This window comes from Vipera berus (assembly GCF_964194415.1).
Source record: "Vipera berus genome assembly, chromosome: 6".
Taxonomy (NCBI): Eukaryota; Metazoa; Chordata; class Lepidosauria; order Squamata; family Viperidae; genus Vipera; species Vipera berus.
Window position 1 is genome coordinate 104,857 of NC_138208.1, and position 19,508 is coordinate 124,364.

The window sequence follows — 19,508 nt, forward strand, 5'->3', positions numbered from 1 at the left end:
TCTTGGAGGGGTGAAGCCTGAGCCTGTTCTTTCCCATCCAGACCTGCACTGCCTCCAGGCACCGGGACATCACGTCAAGGGCATCAATGGGTTGGCTTGGGGTGGAGATGAACAACTGGGTATCATCCACATATTGGTGATACCTCACCCCAAAGCCACGGATGATCTCACCCAGCGGCTTCATATAGATGTTAAACAGGAGGGGGGAGAGAACCGACCCCTGAGGCACCCCACAAGTGAGGGGCTTCGGGGTAGATCTCTGTCCCCCTGCCAATACAAACTGTGAGCGGCCCGAGAGGTAGGAGGAGAATCACCGTAAAACAGTGCCTCCCACTCCCAACCCCTCGAGCCGTCGCAGCAGGATACCATGGTCGATGGTATCAAAAGCCACTGAAAGGTCAAGTAGGACCAGGACAGAGGAACAGCCCCTGTCCCGGGCCTGCCAGAGATCATCCACCAGTGTGACCAATGCCGTTTCTGTGCTGTATCCGGGTCTGAAACTGGACTGGTACGGGTCCAGATAGTCTGCTTCATCCAGGAATTGAGGGAGCTGACGCACCACAACACTCTCAACAACCTTCGCTACAAAGCGAAGGTTGGAGACAGGACGGTAGTTATTCAATGAGGCCGGGTCCAGAGCAGGCTTCTTGAGGAAGGGCCTCATCACTGCCTCTTTTAAGGCAGAGGGGAAGACACCCTCCATCAAAGAAGCATTGACAACTGCCTGGAGCCAGCCCCCTGTCACCTCCCAGGCGGCCGAAACCAGCCAGGAGGGACATGGGTCCAGTAAACAAGTTGTAGTGCTCAGTCTACACATAATCCTGTCCACATCATCCAGAGTCACAGGGTCAAACTCACCCCAAATGGTATGATCAAGATCTGCCCTCTCCACTCCGCCGGATTCCGCCCAGTCGGAGTCCAAGCCAGTCCGGATCTGAGCAATTTTGTCCTGCAGATACTGTACAAATTCCTCAGCCCTACCCTGCAAGGGGTCATCCCTCAGTCCCTGATTAAACAGGGAGCGGGTCACTCTAAACAGGGCGGCTGGGTGGTTATCTGTGGATGCAATGAGAGTGGGAAAGTAAACACGCTTTGCCGCTTCTATCGCCACTAGGTAAGACTTAAGATAAGTTCTTAGCTGTGTTCAATCAGATTCGGATCCGCTGGACCTCCAACAGCTCTCTAGGCGTCTTTTCCGGCGCTTCATTGCCCAGAGCTCCTCGGTAAACCAGGGGCCACCCGGGGTCTGCACCGGGTCAAAGGCCGCAAAGGCACAACTCGATCCAAGGCCCCAGCAGCCACCCTCTCCCAGGCTTCTACTAGGGCCTCGCCAGAGTCGTGGGCAAGGGAAGCAGGAAATGTCCCAAGCTCCATCTGGAACTTTTCAGGGTCCATCAGGAGCCTGGGGCGGAACCACCTGGTCGGTTCTGCCTCCCAGCGGCGGGGGGTGGTGTACTGAAAGTCTAGCCAGAGAAGAAAATGATCGGACCATGACAGGGGTTGGATGATTAAATCCCCTTTACCCAGATCATTAATCCACTGCCCAGAGATAAAAACCAGGTCGAGTGTGTGCCCTCCATTATGGGTCGGGTCCTGAATTATTAGAGTCAGGTCCATGGCCGTCATGGAAGCCATGAACTCCCGGGCCAACTCAGATGCCTCACCCACGGAAGGCAGATTGAAATCCCCCAGAACTATAAGCCTGGGGAACTCAATCGCCAACCCGGACAAGACGTCGAGAAGCTTGGGCAGGACCGATGACACGCAGCTGGGAGACAGGTACGTAATCAATAGGCCCAACTGAACTCCAGGACCCCACTTCAAAAGGAGAGACTCACACCCGCCTATCTGAGGGACAGTGGCCACTCGCGGACAAAGTCTCTCCCTAATAATAACCGCTACCCCCCCACCCCTGCCCTGGGCCCACGGCTGGTGAAGCACCCAGAAACCTAGTGGGCATAATTCTGAGAGAGGGATACCTCCCTCTTGGCCCAACCAGGTCTACGTGATGCAAGCCAGGTCCGCGTTCTCCTCCTCAATAAGATCCTGTATGAGGGGAGCCTTGTTCACCATGGACCTGGCGTTGATATAGACCAACCTGAGCCCAGGTTCCTGTAATCCTATGCCCCCAGGGGAGCGAGAAGAGCAATGAGGGTAGGAACAGGCCACCGCTTGAAGACAGCGGTGGCCCGTTCCCCGATTATGATAAAGCCCTCTGCTCCCACACTCTCTGCCCCTCCCAATCATTGTTGGGATAGAAAGACCCTCCTCACTCGGAGCTGTTCTTATCATTATGGGGGATTGGAATGCTAAAGTAGGAAGCCAAAAGATAACCGGAATAACAGGCAAGTTTGGCCTTGGAGTACAAAATGAAGCAGGGCACAGGCTGATAGAATTTTGTCAAGAGAATACGATGGTCATAACAAACACTCTTTTCCAACAACCCAAGAGACGGCTCTACACATGGACATCACCAGACGGTCAACACAGAAATCAGATTGACTATATGCTCTGCAGCCAAAGATGGAGAAGCTCTATAAAGTCAGTAAAAACAAGACCAGGAGCTGACTGTGGCTCAGACCATGAGCTTCTCATTGCAAAGTTTAGGCTTAAACTGAAGAAAGTAGGGAAAAGCACTAGGCCACTCAGCTATGAATTAAATCATATCCCTGTTCAATATACAGTAGAGGTGACAAATAGATTTAAGGATTTAGATCTAATAGACAGAGTGCCTGAAGAACTATGGACAGAGGTTCGCAACATTGTACAACAAGTAGCAACCAAAACCATCCCAAAGAAAAAGAAATGCAAGAAAGCAAAATGGCTGTCTGAGGAAGCTTTGCAAATAGCTGAGGAAAGGAGGGAAGCGAAAGGCAAGGGAGAAAAAGAAAGATACGCCCAATTGAATGCAGAATTCCAGAGAATAGCTAGAAGAGATAAGAATGCCTTCTTAAATGAACAGTGCAAAGAAATAGAAGAAAACAATAGAATAGGGAGGACCAGAGATCTTTTCAAGAAAATTGGAGAGATGAAGGGAATGTTTAATGCAAAAATGGGCATGATAAAGGACCAAAATGGCAGGGACCTAACAGAGGCAGAAGAGATCAAGAAGAGGTGGCAAAATTACACAGAAGAACTATACAAGAATGAGCTTAACATCCCTGATAATCACAACAAGGTGGTCACTGACCTCGAGCCAGACATCCTAGAATGTGAAGTGAAGTGGGCCTTAGAAAAGCTGAGCAACAACAAAGCTAGTGGAGGTGACAGTATTGCAGCTGAGCTATTCAAAATCTTAAAAGACAATTCAGTAAAAGTGCTACACTCAATTTGCCAGCAAATTTGGAAAACTCAACAGTGGCCACAGGATTGGAAAAGATCAGTTTACATTCCAATTCCAAAGAAAGGTAGTCCCAAAGAATGTTCAAACTATCGCACCATTGCACTCATTTCTCATGCTAGTAAAGTTATGCTACAAATAAATCCTACAAGCTAGACTCCAGCAGTATGTGGATCGAGAACTACCAGAAGTACAGGCAGGATTTCGAAGAGGCAGAGGAACTAGAGATCAAATTGCCAACATACGCTGGATCATGGAGAAAGCTAGAGAGTTCCAGAAAAACATCTACTTCTGCTTCATTGACTATGCTAAAGCCTTTGATTGTGTGGATCATAACAAACTGTGGCAAGTTCTTAAAGAGATGGGCATACCAGACCATCTTATTTGTCTCTTGAGAAACCTATATGTGGGCCAAGAAGCAACAGCAAGAACTGGACACGGAACCACTGATTTGTTCAAAATTGGGAAAGGAGTCCGGCAAGGCTGTATACTGTTGCCCTGCCTATTTAACTTATATGCAGAGCACATCATGAGAAAGGCAGGGCTAGATGAATCAAAAGTTGGAATTAAGATTGCCAGAAGAAATATCAACAACATAAGTTATGGAGATGATACCACTCTAATGGCAGAAAGTGAAGAAGAACTAAAGAGCCTATTGTTGTGGGTGACGAAGGAGAGTGCAAAACCTGGGTTGAAACTTAACATTAAGAAAACCAAGATCATGGCATCCGGCCCTCTCAATTCCTGGCCAATAGATGGGGAAGAAATGGAGGTAGTGACAGATTTTATTTTCCTGGGCTCCAAGATCACTGCAGATGGGGACTGTAGCCAAGAAATTAAAAGACGCTTGCTCCTGGGGAGGAAAGCCATGGCAAATCTAGACAGCACACTAAAAAGCAGAGACATCACCCTGTCAACAAAAGTGTGTATAGTCAAGGCTATGATCTTCCCAGTTGCAATGTATGACAGTGAAATCTGGACCATAAAAAAGGCTGAGCGCCAAAGAATTGAGGCCTTTGAACTGTGGTGCTGGAGAAGACTCCTGCGAGTCCCTTGGACTGCAAGGCAATCAAACTGGTCAGTCCTAGAGGAGATCAACCCTGACTGCTCTTTAGAAGGTCAGATCCTGAAGCTAAAACTCAAATACTTTGGCCACCTAATGAGAAGGAAGGGCTCACTGGAGAAAAGCCTAATGCTGGGAAAGATTGAGGGCAATAGAAGAAAGGGACGACAGAGAATGAGGTGGCTGGATGGTCACTGAAGCAGTAGGCGTGAGCTTAAATGGACTCCAGAAGATGGTAGAGGACAGGAAGGCCTGGAGGAACGTTGTCCATAGGGTCACGGTGGGTCGGACACGACTTCGCAGCTAACAACAACAAAAGTTTTTTTTGTAGGATTCTCTATGTAAAACTAATGCTTCTGCTGCTTCTCTCTCCCCCATCCCCTACACATACTTCAAATAAACTGTAAATAACAAAATGTATTATTTTAATTATATGGAGAGAAACACATCTAAGTCCTAACTGAAGAGTTCACTTACCAATTAAAAGCAAACTACTTGTCGCATAGATAAACCAAACCATTTTTTTTTCCAAAACCAACGCAGGAACAATGACCAAGCAAGACCATCATATTCACCCCTATTAATATCCTGTAAAGGATATTTCAACTATTTCTAAATCATCGCTTATAACAATATACCATAAAAAAATAATCCTGCTAGAAAATATGACAAAACCCTAGAAAAGAATATGGGTTACAAAACTACTGTAATTTCAGATTTTTAATTTTTAGATCCTACTACTTCACTGTGTTTTGGAGAGGGGGGAGGGGGAGGGAGATTTAACAGTTGTATTATTAAGATACTTCACTGTGTGTGGCCTTATGGTTGTAATAAACAGATTTTATTTCATTTCATTTAAATAGATGCAGTTGGGTCTCTCACAAAGGGATGTATTAACCACAAAAAAGTTTACCATTGTGAAGATATAGAACGTTAATGTACAGTTTCATCCATCACAACATATCTTGTCCACCCGAGCCCTCACTTGCTAAAATTATATCTACAACCAAAGGCTACACTTCAGAAAGACACATAAAAGTGCCTACGTAAGCCTAGGATAATCATTCCTAGGTAAAATAAAATTTATATCAATGGATTGGAGATAAGTCTCTGGAAGGGTTCCCCTAAAGAAGCCAAACCTACTTTAGATGTGACTAAACCACCATGACTAGAAGTGGAAAGGGTTAAGGTTTAGAAACTAACTGCAAACCTTCCTTGTCACCAGAAGTGATGTGAACTGGTGGAAATAGCTGGAGAAAAGAACATAAGGCCTCTAAAAAGAAGCCACCCTTTTTCCAACCCTAGAAGTCACCCCAAAACCTGAAGAATGGACCACATGAAATTCGTTATGATGCCAAACCTCAAAGTGCAGAGAGTTGAGGTTATTCCCTCACACAGAAGTTGCATTTTGATTTTGTAGAATGAATAAAGTCAATGAGTTTAATACATTAAGATTAAAGTTGTCTAAGGGTGGAAGACTGGCATAGCTGTATGTATATACACATACATATTTATATACACATATACTTCTGTGCATACATATACTAATCCTGCTTACATGGAAACAAGTACTAGTAAACTCACTCTGCTTTTGTTTTTCCCCCAGCAAGACTGGCATTTCTTAAAATTTCATTTCAATGTGTGTGCGTGTGTATTGTAATATAATAATAATAATAATAATAATAATAATAATAATAATAATAATAATAATAATAATAGTAGTAGTAGTAGTAGTAGTAGTAGTAGTAGTAGTAGTAGTAGTAAAAAGTTGGAAGGGACCTTGGAGGTCATCTAGTCCAACCCCCTGCTCAGGTAGGAAACCCTATACCATTTCAGACAAATGGCTGTCCAGTCTCTTCTTAAAAACTTCCAGTGTTGGAGTATTCACCGCTTCTGGAGGCAGGTTGTTCCACTGGTTCAGGGGTCAGCAACCTGAAACAGTGAAAGAGCCACTCGGAACCGGTTCCCTCACAAAAGGAAAAACTGGGAGCCACAAAAAAATGTGTGCACATGCACATACATGGGCTCATGCGCAGAACAGGCTTTGACTGAAGAGTGGAGCCAAGGCGAGATATGCACCTACCCTGCATATTTGAATTGATTGGTTGAACTTTTTTAGTCCCACTTTTTTTTTGGACTGCACATGGCAGAGGACTGGGAGCCGCAGGAGACAGCTGAAAGAGCCGCATGCGGCTCCGGAGCCGCGGGTTGCAGACCTGTGCACTGGTTAATTGCTCTCATTGTTAGGAATTTTCTCCTTAGTTCCAGATTGCTTCTCTCCTTGATCAGTTTCCATCCATTGCTTCTTGTCCTGCCTTCAGGCGCTTTGGAGAATAGCTTGACTCCCTCCTCTTTGGGGCAGTACTGTTGTATTATAATGTAATTCTAATGTAAAAGCTTTCTGAATTCTGAAAAATAACTGTGTACCTACCCCAAATGGTTTAGGCCTGAGGTGACACAGAGTGCATCTGTACATGGCATTTGCTGCCTAGCAACAGGGGTTTTTCATCTGTTTAATACTTGCTGTATATCAAAAGATTGGCATTTTAAAGAAAGCAGCCAACATTCTCTTCTGACTAAAAGGTTCTGTCGTTTAACTGTCCCAAATTTCTAAGAGGGGAAAAAGCAGCATTCTAGTTCAGCTAAGGGTGTTCAACCCTCCTCACTCTAAATCAAAACAATTCAACCCCTTAATATTTTAGCACAAACATTCACCAATAAGGGACAAAATGCATGGGTTTTATATTCCATCCAGCTCACGGTCTGCCTGGGGCTAAGACCTGGAGAGGGAGGAGCTTGGGCTAAGGCCACAGCTGAAGACCCCAGGCAGGGTCCGCTCAGTCCTCCACCACAGAAGTCCAGCCTACCTCACAGGAGAAAAGGCCGCAGGCGGAGGAGGAGCTGGGCTGGAGTGGCTCTGTAATAAGACATCTGCCCATTTTATTTTGTAAAACATGGCTTAGGATTTGTGGGAACTCAGCTAATTGTGGGTTATTTGATAAGCCATAATTAAGCGAGTCTTGGCCTAGCACGATCTGTGAATTGGATCTTAAAGAGACACATTTACCTTTCTATGGTTGAATCTTAGATTGGAAGGGACCACTGAGGCTATCAAGCCCAACTGTTTGCATCCCTGACAGACTTCAAAAAAACTAAGGGACAGGCTAAAACATTACATTAAAACAACATGGTCATATACATATTTACTGGGGATATAAAATTATAAACAACTTAAAGAGGTCCTGACTTCTACCGTCAGTAATAACATTTTAGGGTTATGATATATTTTGCATAGTTCTGGTTTATATCTTTATTTCTGTTCCTCTAAAAGCGTCCGTCTCCTTCTTCCCTTTTTTCCCTTGCAGCCGTGAGAAACTCAGCTGAGTTTTTCAGAGCTGCTATGTCATTTGAAGTAGGCAGATCAACTAAGTTCATGGAAATATGTACCCTTCAGATTTGGCTTGTTTTTTTTACAAAGCTGGCTTGTTTCAACTAACCACAGTTAAGACTGTGGATTTGGGCCTAATGCAAAATGCCAATTAATCTGAAGTAGAAGAGGGTGAAGCCTGAGGCTTGCTGTGCTATTACAACATTAAACAATGTTTTACCATTTACAGAGGCAAACAATTTTCATACTGTTTCCTAGCTATGTTCATGCCTGTGAATTTACCAGGAACTGAATCTGACTTGAGGGAGACTTTTCTCACTTATTGCAAAAATGTACCTATTAGGCCTATCTTCATTTGGTCCCATATAATTCCAGTACAATTTCAGAAGTTTGATTAAAATAACTCATACAATGAACAATTACCGGTACATATACAAATCAAAACCACTGTGGGATCATATTATCATATTAAGCAAAGCAAAATATTTCTTCATATACTTGTAGGGCACAGTGAAATACAGAAGTTACTTCTGTATGATGTAACGGTGGCTATCAACTCTTTAAAATGTTAGGCCAGGGGTGTCAAACTGCCGGCCCGTGGGCCAGATGCGTCATGGTGAAACCACACCCACCCCATTGCCGGCAATGGGGAAAAAGTTGCAATACGTCACGACACATCACATGACATGGCGCGTTTGACACCCCTGTGTTAAGACAAATTTATGGTCATCTAGTATAAGAGTTACATACTGCCTACACAATCAGAGCCTGTTTGTGAGATTCCTTTAAGCATCTTAAAGAAAAGAGAAGAAGCATTTCCCACCATTTGTGTGGGAAACTATGAATATATTGGCACATCCATCAACATTTAAATTTGCTCAAGATCCTGCAAATTAACAGATAGCATTGAATGTATCTCATCAAAATTAATCCACTGGATGAATTTTCCCAAATGAGGCACCTTCTTGATATTGTATAATTGTTAGAAAGAAAGAAAGAGCTTTTCAACCACTTTGCAACTGGAGATAACTGGCAATGTTTCCAGGTACAAATTAATATTGTAAATAATGTCAACATACTTTTAAATCTAATTAACAAATACTTCTTGAAGAAAAATTGGTCAACCTGGCAACAAGTATTAAGCATAGATAAAAGATAGGTCACGGTATATATTAACTTCAATAAAAATAGGTACAAGAATGAAAAATGGTTTAGAAATTATTTTCTCCATTGGTAGCAATAAGTAAGACAAAGTAGTAAATAGAGCTAAACCTGAGATGGGAAATGGGAAAATCTCCAATCAGCTACTAACTCAAGATAAAAATAACACAAAACATATAAGGCACATGACAGTAAACACATAGAACAAATGGAATACCGTTTTAATTTAAAAGGATGCAGAACATCTGTTGGTTAAGCTGGCCACCTCATTCAGCATAAATTGTAGGCCATAGATGAACTATGCATATAATTGCTACTATGTTAGAGAGCATATAAAACATTAAGTACATCAAGTAAACATTAACTAAGAAGTATTTATGTGGGATATCTTTCTACTGTTTGCAATCCACAAAACTTGTTACTTTAGATTAAGTTAATTCCATTAAGATTGAATTATACAGAAAAGGGAAAATGTCACTGAACAAGTAGGGCAAATAATTAGCACCAAGTGTGTGTGTGTGTGTGTGTGTGTGTGTGTGTATATATATATATATATATATATATATATGTATATGTATATGTATATGTATATGTATATGTATATGTATATGTATATATGGATCTTTGGTCATTCAGGTTTTTCCCCCGCGTAGAATGACCAAAGATCCACATACAAACACCCGCGAAAACCTCAGAAAACATATATATATATATATATATATATATATATATATATATATATATATATATATATATATATATATATATATATATATATATATAGTTTTAAAGAGCTATACATGTTTGCAGAGAACATGTACCAATCTGCTCAGATACTATGCTTATCTTCATACACAGGAAAATCTTCAACGCACAAATACATATGTAAGTTGGTGATAGCTCATATCACCCCTTTGTAGATTTTTAAAATACAAGCATCCCTAAAAGTAAAGAATGAATTGGACACATCCAAATTATTCTATGTGGTGTCAGTAGTAAAAACACATTAATTTGGATCCAAACTCTGTTATGGTAAATCAATTCAACAGATAACATTTTTCAATCCTTGCATCATTTTCTTGTACAAATCATGTTACTTATATTGATTTGGACTATTTATATAGTGCTAAATCTAAGTCTAAGTGCTATTATATACACAGAGATATGACATATGTCTGCACCGTATGTAATGATCTAGCATACCTTGCATAAACCGGTGTAACAGACCCTTTTTCACAGCAGTCACTTGAGCTTGACATAGTAGGACCCACACAGGTGTCAGTAATGACAGATTCCTTAAGGTTGATGGGAGCCAGGTGCCTGCTGTTGCTCAGGTGTAAGGGGAAGTCACACTAAACATTTGCCACTATGGAAGCTGTTTTCTCTGCCTTTTCCTGCTTTTGAATACTGCATGCAAATCTCCTGTTTTTTTCTGACTGTATTCTAATAAGGAGATTTTTGAGACATAATTACATATGCTCATTATACCTATTTCTACAACAACGTATCTAATGGTAGCCTAAGATTTTTGCACAGTACTGTGTGTGTGTGTATGCATCATTGTCAGGCTCGCAGAATGTGAGTTTGACAAAAACGTTTGCACTCCACACACACACAGAGGGGGAGAGGGGGAGGGAGGGAGGGGGGAGAGAGAGAGAGAGAGAGAGAGAGAGAGAGAGAGAGAGAGAGAGAGAGAGAGAGAGAGAGAGAGAGAGAGAGAGAGAGAGAGAGAGAGAGAGAGAGAGAGAGAGAGAGAGAGAGAGAGAGAGAGAGAGAGAGAGAGAGAGAGAGAGAGAGAGAGAGAGAGAGAGAGAGAGAGAGAGAGAGAGAGAGAGAGAGAGAGAGAGAGAGAGAGAGAGAGAGAGAGATCGCATATTGCACCATGGCTGGGCAGCGCCGGGAGAGGCTGCCGCGGGAAGCGGCTCTTTCAGCACCCTGGACAGGGCCTCGCCCAGGGTGCTGAAGGGAGGCGGGCGGGGAGAGCCACGCGCGGATCCCTGTCGTCGCCGCCGGCAGCCTCCCCAGGCGGGTCGCTCCCTTCACCCTCCGCCCTGGCCTCGCCAAATCGCCCCGGCCGGGGAGGGCCGCCGCCGCCGCCGCCACCCAACGCCAAAGGGGAGTGGGCGATGCTTAAGCGCAGGAAAAACGGAGGCGACTTTCAAATTGGGGCGGCTGCAGAGCTTCACACACCCACCCACCCACCCACACGTACACACACACACACCCGTGAAGCAGAAGCCGCTTCCATTTTAGCTCGGGTAAACGCCGCGGGGAGGCCGGGGGGGGGGAAAAGGCCATTCTGGAAAGCGTCTCTAGAAACCGACGCTTTCCAACACCGGCAGGGGATGAACACCCCAGGAAAAGGCGGCACGTGCGGCCGGCCGATCCCGGAGCGATCCTTTGCTCCATCACTCGCAGCTGGACCCCCGCTCGCTTCGCCCCCGCCCCCCCCGCCCGGCCCAAGATTTGCCCCCCTTTCAACCCCCCCCCGCCGGGCGTGCCTTGTCAAGGGAGGCGCCTCCGGGCCGGCGGTCTTTCCTGCGGGCAGCCCCCGCTGCGCCCTTGACATGACGGCGGCGATCTGCCTCCGTTCCTCCGGGCTCAGGCGGCTCAGGTCCTCCGCCAGGCCCGCCGGGTCTCCCGCAGCAGCCCCGGCCGCACCTTCGGGCAGCCCGGCCAGACTCTCGCCGCCCTCCAGGCTGGCTTCGTTGCCCATGGTCGGAGAGGGGGCCGCCGCGGGCGAGCAGGGGCGGAAGAGGCCGGTGGGGGCGAAGGGGCCCTTTCCGGCCGGGCGCTCAGTCCTCAGCGAGGGGGGCTCTCATGGCCGGGCGCCTCCCGTGGCTGCGGCTGCGGCGCTGGCGGAAAAAGAGCGAGAGGAGGAGAAACATCCCAGAGTTCCCCCGCTGCGGCCGCAGAGCGCATGCGCCTGCACCAGAGGTGGGGGGGCTGTCCCGCTGCTCCCGCCTTTACGTTGGCCCGCGCAGCCTCGCGCGGCGCCTCCTGCTGCCCCCGCCTGGGGAGAGGGTGCCGCGCGACGCCCTCGTCCCGTTTTCCGGCGCGGAGGCCTCGGGGCCTCCGAGAGACGGGCTGGGAGGCGGTCGGGTTCCAGGGATGCCCCTGGCTCGTGTACGCCGTCCGTGGTCTCGTGGCGAGAGAGGGAAGGAGACGGGCGAGGAAGGGTCTTCTGCTGGCGCCGGCCCGGGGGCGTCCAGGGGAAAGTTAGAAGGTGGAGCGATATTGCTTATGATCCAAGACGAATCAATGCGGAAAGACAGCTAAAAGGCGCACAAATGATTTTAAAGATACATAGAAGACACACACTACCTAATGACAATTTCATGAAATACGTGTAATGGAAGCTGAAAATAAATGCTTGTATTCATAAATGGAGAAACGGAAACCGAAGCGCCCCCGCCCCCCCGTGCAGCAACTGAAGTTAGACCGTCGCAGAGTAAAACGGTTGTGTCTCAAAACCTCCCAAGGAAGGGGAGCCCACCGCGCGGTGCCCCTGGTTGCCCCGTTGCCCATCCAGAGTTCCACTAGAATCTGCTTTCCTGTGGCTCAAACCGTTTTTCTGGCTTCTGCACTCTGGAATGGGAGAGAACTTCCCAAGGTTCACCCTCCCCACGGCCTGCTTGCTTGCTGTGGTCATAGGCGGCGTCCTTGGCCTCTGCATAAAGTGGTGAAATGCAGCCTTTTGTATTTATGTTGCAACATCGCCCTCAAGTACATGAGTGGTAATGTTTGCATTGTGATGCTCATTTAATCGTGTTGTATTAATTGTAGCTGCACCTGCCTTTCAGGTGTTTGAAGAATGTTAACCTGCCAACCTCATACCCCCCCCTTCTCTCAGTTCTTCAGTCTCTTCAATTCTTAAGTCTTTCTTTGCAGGAAGTGGTTTCTGCTCCCTGGAGGTCCAGTTTTTCTGGATGTTCTTTAAAATGTGGCACCCAGAACCAGGCACAGTATTTGAGGTGTGACGAATGCACAGTGGAATGGAGTGATCGCTCCCTGTGTTTAAGGTAGCCTAAAATTGAATTGGCTTTTTTCGCAGCCCCTTCGCATGGCTGATTCATAGGCAGTTTACAGTAAACTCCTCCCCCCACATCCCCACTTGCCTTTTCTACTGACTCACTGTCACTTGGCTCTTCTGCCCCCCCCCCCCCCGATTTTCCGTGTCTGCCTGGTCTCCCTGCTCGGCTGAAAGCAGAGCAGTCCCTGCTCAGTATTTTATAAGAGACAACAACGTGCATGTTTCCCCCCCTCAGTTCGGGAGCACAGTCATCTCTTGAATCCAGCCAGCAAAACTAGGCACAGAGCATGAAATCAGAACACCAATTGAGGATCAAAAGAATCCAGCAGCAAAAGTCAATACCAGAAGCAGTTAGGAGTTAAGTTCTGGAGCAGCAACCCAGGGGGAAAAAAGGCACAGGAACCATTTTCAGTAAAATGGAGGCAAATGTTTTGTGGAACCTGGCACCGAGGTGAGGCTTTGCAATCGGGCGACTTGAAGGTGCCTTGAAGGTGCAGAGGTCGGTCAGCTGGGCTGACTGCGGAAACAACGATGCCCGGTGCCCTTTGAACCTGATTTCAGAGAGTTGTCATTGGGGAACCTTCCGGCACCATCAGCCTTCTGCTCAACTTGCATAGTTGTTTATTCTTGCCTTTTAATCCCTTTGGTTCAATATGAGTGGTTCCATCTAAAATGCATTTCCTAAGTGTTGATTTTGCACAGCAGACTGTTTTGGAGAAGAAATAAAAGAAACCCAGCAGAATGGAAATTCTGCACCTAGTTTACATAAATCAGTGCGTGTCATTTCATTTCTTTGCATATGTTGTCTGTGACAGCCTTAGAAAAAATATTTCCTTCTTTGGGATGAGCAGGAATTTTCACGTGGTGCAAAACCACATAATATTATTCTGATTCACTTGCATGCAGCCTTCCAAAATTGAGTTTCAAACCAAGTGGCCTGAATTCTGAAGAGTGACTGTTTGGGACTTGTTATATTTGCTACAGGATACAGTATAGCACCCTGGTTAATGAGGGGCTTCACAAGTGTGTTATTTTGAAAATCAGAAACCTAGATAAAAAGTCGCATAGGATGAGTTAAAAACGATGCTGCCCTTTGACTTACTGTGCAAAGTATTTTGCTCAGCACTGAAGGGTACCTGGAGCTGACTTCTGGTTAGATGTAAATACAATGTGTACATGAATTTATATGAATGTTTCTTACTCTTTATTTGATTACTCTTTTATTCTATGAAAAATTTGTAATAAATATAAATAAACCATGAATTTACACAAATGTGTCTCTGTGTGTGAAAGAGGAAGAATGGCACTATGTTGCTTTTGCTTTGGGCTCCACGCATCTAAGACGTGGCTCTATTTACACAGTCTACTCAACCCGATGATGCTTCTCCTCACTACTTGATCGAGCAGCAGGTGGCTGGGCTAACCCGGTCAAGAGCTGCTGTTCAGGGGAACGCAGAATCCTTTCCCCTTCTGTTTAGGCCCCGGGTTGCAAGCAAGATGTCGGCCGCAGATTCTCCAAAGGGCAGGCAGGCAACTGGCCAGTCAGCCAGGGCTTGGGGGGGGCATGCCTGTGGCTGCCCCAGAGTTCAGCCGTGGGGCCACCTCACCTCTGCTGCTCCTCCATGGTCCCATCTCTGCCGTGGCTCTCCCCAAAGGTTGCCAAGTTTAGAGTTAGTTCAATGACAATTGTTCCGGTGCAGTCTGGGTTCAACTGCCCCAGATTTGCCTAGTTGGGAAACAATTTATCTTGTTAAGTGTGTTCTGTGATAACGTGACCAATTTTTTATTCTGGGGTTTGATCCTGCAGTTGTGGCTACCATCTCAACACGGATACCTCTGCACTGATTTACTCAGTGCGATAAACATTGATTTCTGCAATATAATACATTAACATGAAATTTTAATGTCTTCTTATTTCACATAATGCCTCACATTTTGCTAAAAGTGGCATGAAGAAGATGCATTTTAAACTCTCTTTAAAGAATATATTCGCAAGGCTGGATGTCATCTAGATCAGGTCATCTGGTGAGCCTTAAAATAACTTGGAGAGAGAGAAAGATCTAAACTCAGAACCAAAATCAAAGCATATGTTCAAGGCAGGAAACCTTCACACACACACACACACACACACACACACACACACACACACACACCTGACACACACCAGGGAGAAGGCTGAACTAAAGTCTTCTTTTGATCCCTTTGTAGCATCCTTCAAAACAAAGTAGAGAGAATATCCTTTCTTGGGGGTTTTCCACAAGGGAAACTTCAAGGGTGTCGGACTCTGTGATGAAAGTCTGGAAAATCAGAATTCTGCGGTATATAGAAAGCCTTTGTGAATTAATTGCTAAGGTTTTCCACTTTGCTTGCTTGTGCTAAAAAAAAAATTAAGAGCACAGAAGCAACAGTTAGGCTCATTGCTATCCTAGTCTGGACACAGGCCGGACAATGGTCAGAGGTTATGCAAGGCACATCTTGAGGGGGTTGAGGCACCTTCCTTATCTTTTGAACACAAGGGCAATTTTACCTAACAGTAAGCCAGGTAAGAGAGCCAGTTACGTGTGGTGGTCCCACCTGAGGCACAAAGTCAACTGGGCGACGTTGGGCCAGTCGCTCTCTCTCACCCCTAGAAGGAGGCAAGGGCAATTCACTTCCGGAAAGCCTTGCCGAGAAAACGTCCAATCCAGACGGTCAATAGGAGTCAACACTGACTCGCAGGCACACAAAAAAACTTTGGGTTTCTTTTAGCTAAGACTTTCACTTTTAAGGTTTTGTTTCATTTGCTCAAAGGGTAATATTCTTAGTTTTAGATTAGGAAGACATTTTAATAATTTCTCATTTTGGTTTATTGTTCATATTATACTTTTATCATTATTAATCATTGCGTATTGAATGGATTTCATATTGTTCAGAAGCTCTTAATTGATACAATACGCAGCACATACCTAATGTTATTTTGAAATGTTTGCTTACTCTTTTCTTATAACGCTTTTGTACCTCTTTTAGTTTTTGTTCCTTTTCATTTTTCTTCTTCTGTTTCTAAATAGCTATTAAAATGTAAAATTATATAAATAAAATGAATTAATATTATAAACAGAGGAAAACCTCTGAAAAACCTCTGCTTTAACTTCATTCTGGAAGGTTCTCCCTGTGGCGGCCTATGTGAAATTGAGGCCATTCCCCCCCCCCCGGCACACAAAAGTCTCCTTTTCCCCCACTTTGTGAGCTGCATCCGTTGCCTGAGTGTCTCCGGGTGCGATTCAAAGTTGCCCGTTTTAAGGCCCTTCACATCTCGGGACCGGGTCATCTCCCAGGGGCTTCTGCTGCCTGTCCGGTTTGGTCCAGCAGATTAAGCATAGTAGGGCTGCCATTATTAGCCAGGGAAGGTCGGCTGGCTTTGACTAGGAGACAGCCTGGAAGGTCCACCCTTCAAAGGAGAGGGTGGCCCTGACTCCGCCTGGCCTTTCACGAGGCTTGGGAGACGTGCCTTATGGGCCCTTTTGGGCCAGGGACCTTGTGGTGGTGAAGAGCCCACTTTGCTGGCTAATCTATTCACCGCTCTGATGACATTTTTTTTCTCAGCTGCCACACGACGATAGTAATTGAATACAGTAATTCTGTACTATATTGTTTTTAATTGTTTTATGATTGTTTGCCACCCAGAGTCACTTGTTTCAGCTGGATGGCTATATAAATTGAAAATATACATAATATGGAGGACATCTGAACCCAAATAAGCTTATTCACGCGGACTATTAGCTAGACAAAAGTGTATTGAAATTACGATGACATAAATTCAGTCTGTCTTTCTTCAGTTTAAAGGAATCAGTGGTGAAACGTTTTATATTTCATCACTGAGACAGACTCACTGGTCGCTGTGAATCGCAATGTAACATTTAAGGATAGTTAGGATGGTGAGAAAGCTCCTTCCACGTAATTAGGCCTTTTTCTTTATCCGATCCTTTTAACAAGATCGCTGCTTTCTACGTACTGTCTTCAGTTCTGTTTATTAAGCAAAAGTACTTGCAAAGGAGCCAATAACTTGATCTTCTCCAGTTAAATCATTTTTCACACCTGTACAACATATGCTACCATGATGCCCTTCTTACTCCATGATGTAGGTATTATTATTTGAAAAGTATATCCTATTTTCACTCACAGTCTTAAGGGAGATAGATTGTTCGGTCCTGGCTTGTGTTTTGCATAAATCTCTGTAGCCTCAATCTGGGTTAAGGCTTAGCATGCTCTGTAAATGCAGCCAATGTTATTTAATAAACCCTGATTAAATAAATTATAGATTAACACATAAGAATTGTGTCTCAGGAGCAAATACAGTTTGATCACTCCCAGATTAACTGCAAAAGAATAAGCCATTTATCTGGGTCAAGAAATTCATACCAGAATTTTGATTTTATCTAAAAAGCTTAAAGATATTGAAGAAAAAGATATAAATGTAATGTAAAAGGATACTACATTTATTCCAGCTGTCTAAACCATCATTTCACAGTCCGATGCAGCAGAGAGTAAACCCAGTAGCCATAAATCAGTCCACTTAAGATCCTATTTGGTCCTAAAGGCATAAATCAGCTCTCAGAGTTTGGTCTGGCAGTAGCAGCCTTCAATCTGCCTCTAATGCCAAGGCTGAGACAGCAGCCTCTGCTGAATCCAGCCCAGAAACCAAGGGAACCACACAAAGCAGCAAGTGAGGGACTTGCCCCTCCTGAGGACAAGTGGAGCAAAGCAGTGGAGGCCCTGTTGTCACTTAAACAGCTGGAAGCATCAGCACTTGGGCCTGTCTCAGGGCCCCACGGAAATATCCGCGCCCCCCGTTGCTGATTTGGGCAGAACGTCAGACCAGCTTTCACCAGAGCCCTTTCCTCGCCTCCAGTAATAGGTGGGCAGGAAAAAGCATCGCTGATGAGGCTGAAAAGAAACTAGCAAGGACTGTAGTTTCTCAGATAAAGCGTAAGGATTATTCTCAAACATTAAAAAGTACTAGCTCCACACTGCTCTTATTTTTTTTTTTTTTTTTTTTTTTTTTCCTGCCCAAGATGGCGACGGCCGCAACTTAGGCTTCGGGCGCTCTTTGAGGGCTTCAAAGGATTTAGCTCGGGGAAGCCCACGGTATGTCGAGGCGATTCTGGGGGTGGGGGGTCTAAAAACAGCTGCTGGGCGCTGTTTTTCTGCGGCGCTGATCCCCCCCCCTTCGAGCCAGCGGCTTTTGACATCTGCCGCCTGTCAACCTGCCGGCCCATGATGGCGCCGAACGCTGCTACGCTGTGAAACCCGAGATGTCAGCCCTGCTTTTTCATCTGCTGCTGGCCGAGGCGACTTCGTGCTGCTGTTGGCTGTGGCTACTCCGGGACTCGGGGGTTTTTAAAACAGCTGCTAAGCGCTGCTCTCTGTAGCGCTGAGCCCCCCCCCTCCGAAACAGCGTCTCGTGGATTCTAGCGAGCGGTGCCGAGAACTGTCTGTCGACTTGCTGAGCCTCATCATGGCGCTGAGCGCTGCCACGTCGTGAAGCTCGGGACGTCTGCTTTGTTTCCATCTGCTCGCGGGCTGAGGCAGCTTTGGGGATTGGGGATTGTTGGAACAGCTGCTGGGCGCTGCTTTTCGTGACGCCGAGCCCCCCCCAACCAGCGGTCTGCTGATTTGAACGAGCAGCGCTGAGAATTTCCTGCCGACCTGCTGAGCTCCGTTATGGCGCCGAGCACTATTACAGCACCGGGAAGCCCGGGACGCCTTGCCTGTCTTCCTTCCTCTGCTTGCTCGTCGTGGATACCCTCTGTTGTTGGAGGGGCAGCGGCGATGATCCCACCGGACGGAGATTCTTCTACTACCATTGGCTGGCTGGCACCGTTTTCTGCGGTGCGGAGCCTCCTCTCCTCCCGGATGGTGGTTGCAGACTGTGGGCCTGGTCATCGGCCTCGGCGGACATGCTAGCGAACTTTTTTATTCAATATAGCTGCTGGGACTACCTCTTTCCTCCGTTGGAGATGGTTTGGACTGGCGGACGGGCATTGACTGACGGCGCTGATTGGCGGTGTGAGGATCAACAGAGGCTTGGCCTCCCTGTCCTTTACTTTTTTGCTGCCAGGCAGGCGTTATGACTGGCTCCGTACCTGATGGGAATTAAGATCTCCCTATTGATAGTCCAATGTGGACGGGACCGAACCGTGGTGGGAGGACGGTTTTGGACTGGTCAGCGTCCACCTCACTGGTGTGAGAGACCAGTTGGGGTGGGCCTGGCTCAGGATCCCCTTTTTCTCTCCCTGCTCCAGTCAGATGCCTCAGCCGGAGTGAGAGGACGGCTGAGGTTGTCTTTTGGATTTCCATCTCAGGTGAGAGCTGAGATGGCTTTGCAGATTGAGAGATACGCCCACTGGACTTTTTCTTTCTCCATCTATGTACCATCAACGAGCGATCCTCTGGATATATTTGTAACATCGGCCCTGAGAGACTATTCGAGCGCAATATGATCTATCGTTATTCCGAAGCGGATTTGTATGCCCTTAGGGCGGTT

The 19,508-nt window shown here is 46.0% G+C and overlaps 1 protein-coding gene across 1 annotated transcript in view; it reads right to left on the reverse strand.

The window, feature by feature from the left end:
* PCLO (piccolo presynaptic cytomatrix protein) overlaps positions 1 to 11,668 on the reverse strand; it is a gene marked incomplete at both ends in the record, with an annotated part of 105,216 nt that extends 93,548 nt beyond the window's left edge. The window contains one exon of the mRNA XM_081330814.1: positions 11,454 to 11,668. Within this exon, the coding sequence (XP_081186940.1) occupies positions 11,454 to 11,668 (215 nt within the window). The remainder of the gene's footprint in view (positions 1 to 11,453) is intronic.
* Positions 11,669 to 19,508: the final 7,840 nt, after the last annotated feature.